At 33.2% G+C, this 6,611-nt stretch overlaps 1 protein-coding gene across 1 annotated transcript; it reads left to right on the top strand.

Moving 5' to 3' along the window:
- The first annotated feature begins 2,870 nt into the window (after nt 1-2,870).
- Nucleotides 2,871-5,437, top strand: LOC133180105 (uncharacterized). The gene is made up of 6 exons (XM_061314682.1): nt 2,871-2,911; nt 3,234-3,326; nt 3,560-3,637; nt 3,893-4,066; nt 4,316-4,420; nt 5,326-5,437. Exons 1-6 carry the CDS (start codon nt 2,871-2,873, stop codon nt 5,435-5,437), a joined length of 603 nt encoding a protein of 200 aa, XP_061170666.1.
- Nucleotides 5,438-6,611: the final 1,174 nt, after the last annotated feature.

Genomic DNA, 6,611 nt, shown 5'->3' with positions numbered 1-6,611 from the left:
TTACCTAACGGACTTGATCATCAGAGCGGAAAATTATCCTGACTTCGAGATAACGCATGTGATTTTAATGAATGGGTACACAATTTTACTTCGAGATAACCGGGGTATTCGACATTACCGTGTTCGACATAGAGGGGTTTATTTTAATCATTTATAAAGCAAATTTTGTCGGGACCACGGCCTTACTTCGACATATCGGGGTATTTGAGATATCAGTGTTCGAGATTTCGAAGTTTAGCTGTATATATATATATATATATATGAATTGTAATACCAACATTTCATGTTGCAAAATTAATTTCAATCAGAGTAGAATGTTTACATGTACATCAGTAAACTATTGCTAACTGACCTAAGTGTATTACTTTTAAGTATTTTTAAAAAAAAATGCATTTATACGAGAGGGAGTAAGTTAACAAGTGGTTCGCTTAGTCTCGGGACTTGAAGTGATCAAAGTTTATTACATGTTATTTTTATCACTGGTATTATTTTATCACAGTATTATTTTTCCAGTCATATTTACAATTTTAAATTTTCTGCAATCAAGATTATCAAGGTGTTTTTTCTTTCTCTTTTTTTTATTGTAAAATCTTTTTTTTTTAAATTACTTCCTTCCTGTTTAGCTTAGGTACATTACATCAACCATAACATATATACAGACAGCTAGGACGAACAATAATATCTTGTTTTATAAAATTTCTGTAATACATGCTCACTTTTGCCAGAATCTATTATAGTCTGGATTCCTAACCCTGTGTAAAGTTCATTTCATACCTTATTGGGCCACTGTATGGCATGATCCATGTTTATGAATTACTTCCGGTAAAATACTATGTATGGTAAGGGAACGTTTCAAAGTTCCATAGAAGTATGTCGAACCCGAACTCATGATTGTCGGTTTCTTTCAAAAATACCAATTTATTTACATATACAGTTTTTCCCTTTTCTTTCATTTTATGATCAGTGCTGACTAAAACTCAGATATTTGTGGTTAGATTCATTTTCGGCTATTCCATTTTACACCATGCAACTTACGAGTACAAAACATTTACAGTAGAATTGTCAGTAATTGAAACGAACATTATTAGTTTTCGATGACCAAAATAAAAAAAAAGTCCGTAACACACAAACTTTGTCTTTCGGAACACATCTGGATTGAAATTGGTGAACCGATACAACATAAACATTCCATAGTAAAGATACAACGATTTGATTGGCTGATGAAATTATCACGTGTTCTCATTTTTCTCACGATACTTTCCAAGTCTACAAATCGTTCACTATAAGCCCCCCTCCTTTAGAAAATCACCAAAAATACCACACCATTCCATATTAAGACAAGCAACGACTTATAGTTCATAAATGATAAATTAAGTGGTAACAATTTAATTTGAAAGCCCCCCCCCCCCCTTTTCCATAATAAACACACTTTGAATTTCCGCAATGTATATGTATTACTTACCGAATATATCATGACATTGGATTCTATGAATGCTCCGCACTATTGGAAATTCAAAGTGAGACGGCGGCTTTCCGTTGACGACGATGGTGACGGCACACTTGACAACGCGAATTTCGCGTATCTGGACATTGACGGCAATGCTAACACAATTGCTGTGGTAGAGTGCGCAATTTACCAATCCATGATTGTTTGAACATCTCGGACATCTCGTAGCTTCAGCAAATGTATACACGTCCAGTGTTAGCATTATAACAATTATGCCTATCAGCGTAGCTGGTGTTGCCTTGCGTCCTTCCATCTTAGCTCTGTTGTAACGGCGCGAATTCTGCACGGACTTTTCAACGTCATCATCATCATGTGACCTTTAGGCCACCCTGATTTCGCGATGAATCTAATCACACCCTTATAAGCATTAACTGATTACAAACCAAAATAAGGGAGACAGATACTGAGGGAACTAAAAACAATAGTTCTTGTATGTAGGGATAATTAATTTAATATAATAGCAATGTAAGGGAGGAATGAAAGTGTTGAAAGAGTTTCAAAATTAAATTAAGACATTTGTGTGTGAGACAATCTCACACATTTAGAATGTGTAACATAAGAGACAGTGACTATAATATTTTTTAAGTACTAGGACCCTGTGGATAAATGAACAAAATTTACACAATTACAATTACTATATTTCATTATAAGCCTTACTTTGATATTTTCCTTTGTATGTGTTTACATACACCGTCACGAATAAGTCACGTTTCCTGCATTTATCAAAGGTCAATTTTTTAAATATCGACTAAAATCTTAAATAAAAATGCGCTGCAGTGTTGGAAGCTTTCTTGTAGGTTTATCAGAAAAATAGAAAAAAAAAATTGTAAAATTTTTTGTTTGTTCAAAACAAACTACTTGCAAGTAATTTCATTGTCACTTAATATCGGTAGGTATAAATAATTTACAGCGGAATTTTATTTTTTTTTAATTTTTTTTGTTAAATATAACTATATGTATAATACATATTTTTTTTTATTTTATGTGAATAAATCGGTTCACCTGACCTCAGTAAATGAGTTATTGGAACAGTTGTATATAAGCTGTATTTAATGAATGAGCACACGTTAAGTACATACATCCTGACCTATAAAGACCAGGAAATAGTTCAGGTCAGGTCATGATGTATTACCTTTGCGCAGGTGTGGAACAACCGGGCGGTATTTTAAAAAGTGATTCAAAAGACGTTCAGATGATGAATTAAGAATAGTAAGGAAACTTCTCGATCATTACTCAATCCATCAATTAGAGTGATGATACCCCCAACACACACGCCCTTTTTCGTACGAGCAAAACGTCCGTCCAAGAGAATATATAAATGGGGGAGGGGGGGGGGTTGCAAACAGATTTTATCATTGACAGAATGTCGGTGACAATTATGGCAGAAGAATTCCTTGATTTCCTGTAAGTAAAATATTCCTTTTGTTTTTAGAATTAGCTAAATTATTTTTAGGTGCAAAGTTGAGAAGCTTTTCTTTTAAGTTTATGACTGTTAAGTTTTATAAGTTTTTCAATTTTTTTAAACATTATTTTTAATTCGAATTTTATATTTTCTTATAAAGATATGTTAGCTTTATTGTTGGTGAACACAGTTCTAGTTCGTCTTTTTTTTCTTTTATTCTGTTTAAAGTTGATAAATAAGATTATATAAAATACAATATCTATAATTTGTATTTATATAACACATGATTACCCTTAGTACGGGACTGTGTATTTCTTATCACAGAGACGCAAGCAAATCCGCAGATTCCTTTAGTGAATTTGAGGAGTTATGGGTTAAAATGGGGGAGGAATTTGAACGGTCTGCATTTCCATCTCGGTAAGTGTAATTTTGTGAAACGAAAATTAATCTGATTTAAACACTTTTTGAGTTTTTAATTTTTTTTTTCCAAAATTTTTAAACCTAGTTCGATGACATCTTTTCTCAAAATTAATAACATGATAATAATAATAATAATAATAATAATAAAATAAAATTAAAAGTATGAAAGAAAAAACCGTAAGTGCTGTATGTATTTTATTTTCACATTTTCTCTCACTCTTTTATTGAAGTTATATTCCACCCCCTCCCTCTCCAAACTACCATTCGACATTAAGTACAATTGGCAAAGAAAATGAGTCATTAAAAAGGTAAAGATTGGATTCTTGTGTAACGTAATGTACCAGAATGTGTTTTATGTATATTTAATAACTTTAAAAAAAAATTCTTTAGTCATTACATTTTCATATTGTTTAATTTCTAACCTATTAGCTAACTGATTTTTATGAAGTTAAACTAAATCTTTTGAACTTCAGAAAAAGCAGGTTTAAATTATTTCGATAATTTAGTTTGAACATAATAAAAAGTTAGTACGTGTCTTTCACCCTCTCTCTCGATCTCTTTAGACCCCTAAGTCCTACACCAGAGAGCCAGGGTAACTGCAGCACCTTTGCACCAGTTGCCAGCTACTCGCCGGCACTCGATTCAAACTGCAGTGCCTTTGCGCCAGTTACCAGTAACTCGGATAATGATAAGGGTCGATTTAGTCAGGCGGAAGACTCCATCCTGACTACTTTGAGGTGATGGATGTTTACACACATTAATTACATAGCAATATTGAATTATCATCTTATTGATTACCATCGATGTTAATTCATTTACAAAAGGGTTCTGAAAATATGTAATTGAATTACTTTTGCTAATTTCTATGTTATAAAAGGATGGGTTCTTAAAACTCGCAAACCAATAATCACCAAATGTGGGATATAAATTAATTGAATGTGGAATCTGACACTCTGTAACTAAGGTTGATTCTGTTTCATTAATAGGCGAACAAATCCGGACAAGATGTGTAAATTGGAGAAGAGGATGAAGGAACAGAGCAAGGAAGATGTCTTAGAACAAGTCGAAGTCTTAAAAACCCTCCTGGCCACGCAGGTAGGTTAAGGCTTCCCGTAGAATATCACAGTGCACTATGTGCCTTCGCATCTCTGAGCTACCAAAATATGACGTCATAATGGAAAATGACGTCAAGTCACTGCAAACTTGAGGTGTTATGACGGGGAGAGTGTCATGAACTTTACACTTTATTTCAAACTGCATGTAAAATGCTAGATAGCTATTGCAAAATTCAGGGGTCGTTAAAGGTTTTTTAAGTCTTATATGTCCGAATATTTTAAAAATACACCGCTTACCTACCATTGATTGAAATTCAGCATGTTCAAAATGCTTATGAAAAATATACTTTTGAAATGTACTCTGTTTTATACCCGTGATTGGAGGTAGAATTTATTTTGTGTGCATAAAAGAGTCTGGCGCAGGTGATTAATGAGGATTAATCTGAGAATTTTTGTGGAAATCTGTAAGAAAAGATTGTTCTCTAACTGAATCTTGCTTGGGAAAAATGTGTGTTGGCTTTGTTTTAATACAGATTACGATATTGTGTGGAAAATACCCTCAAATTTGTAGGTAAGTTGAATTTCTCAAGAAATATTTTGTATCTAAGTAATACTAAGACTTTTCCCAAGCACATTTCGGATACACAAGGATACGATGAGTTTATTTATATAACAAAATGTTAATAATTATTGTGTTAATCAGCTGCGCCGAAGCGATTTATATGGAACACTTCAAAAAAATAATAAATGACCGTCACGTGATCAACAAAGTCATGTGATATCATAACAAATATGTTAATATATAGCCGAGGAAACCCTCTATATAAATTGGGAGTACTTAAGTTCAATACTTATAAATTAAAACTAAAACCACCTCCCAATGACATATTATGTTTAGAGCGCATTTTCAAGCTTCGGGAAGCCTTAACATAGCTGCGCAGAGTGGCCTTGGATTGCGAGCAAATTAAAATTATCTTAAACTTTATAGAAGATAAGTTGTCTAAAGTAGATAGCTGTACCTCGGCTAAAAGGGTCAAGTTTACAACGCTCTAGTTGTTTGATTTGTGGTACACCATTTAGTGAAAGCCTGTGTGTATCCGTGTGAAATGTACAGAATCCAACAATACCACCCTGAGCTCGCGATGATTGTGAACAGATCAAAATAATAACTGACTTAACTGTTTTAAAAAGTAAAGTTAGTGTAACAACTTCTTTTAATTTGTTGTAGATCATTTTTATGTTCAGTTTGATTAGTGTATGTTTGTCTGCTTGAAAATGTATTAACTTGTATCTTCTTTCATGAGTGCTGCCAAGACATTGAGGGACATTGTGCTTTTAAAATTGACAAATGGTTAAATTCATTTTATATGTACTTGTAAAACTTTGTTAACACTATACCATGCAATACTTTGTAACAGAAAATGTTAATAAAAACTTATGATTTGTACTATCTCTGTTGTCTTTGGATCTCCTGATAACAAAAAGATTGAGAATCTTAAAACTTTATTAAAGGATAATGACAGTTTACTTACTGTATAGAGTTGATGTATGGTTCTTCCTCTGATGCAAAAAAAAAGTGAAGTGAAGAAATGCTTCGAATTTTGCACTTTTTATACTGAATTTTGCCGTCATAGTAAAGGAGTGGTCCTACGAAAAAACCGCGTTTTTAAACCATGCCTGGATACAATATTTTGTTAGTTCTAAATGTTGCAATACTTTACACTGTTGCTGTGGTTACAGATGTATTTAGGATCTTAAAATAAGTTTTCATCTTGCCTTGTTAATTTCCTACACCACCCAAGACGGACTAAAAATCGTAAATTTAGTCTTAACTTTAGAATGTTGCTGGGTATCTGTCTGTAATTCTAAATTTAGTAATTCCTTAATGTTGTTACTGTGGTTGCAACCCTGTCCCCAAGGGCTCTGTATTTTTTCTAAATTTATTATTCTTAGGTATGATATTGGACTGTTGCTATACAAATCAACTGTCTGTCGCATTGTTGAATGTGGATACAAACCTCAGAATGTTACTGGGTGTGTTTCGATTATTCTAAATTTAGTAACATCCTTATGTTGTTGCTGTGGTTACAGCTGTTTCTATAATCTTAAAATTAATAAACAAAATGGTGGGAAATCCCAGAACGTTATTGACTGTAGACTCACCCCTGACTGTAGACTACCCCCTTAACTGTAGACTACCCCCTTGACTGTAGAGTCCCCCTTGACT

The sequence above is a fragment of the Saccostrea echinata genome, unplaced genomic scaffold (assembly GCF_033153115.1).
Source record: "Saccostrea echinata isolate AGI-Se365-2 ecotype Australia unplaced genomic scaffold, CSIRO_AGI_Sech_v1 ptg000006l, whole genome shotgun sequence".
NCBI lineage: Eukaryota > Metazoa > Mollusca > Bivalvia > Ostreida > Ostreidae > Saccostrea > Saccostrea echinata.
The sequence above is the reverse complement of the archived record's forward strand: the minus strand, read 5'-3'. Positions and strand labels throughout refer to the sequence as shown.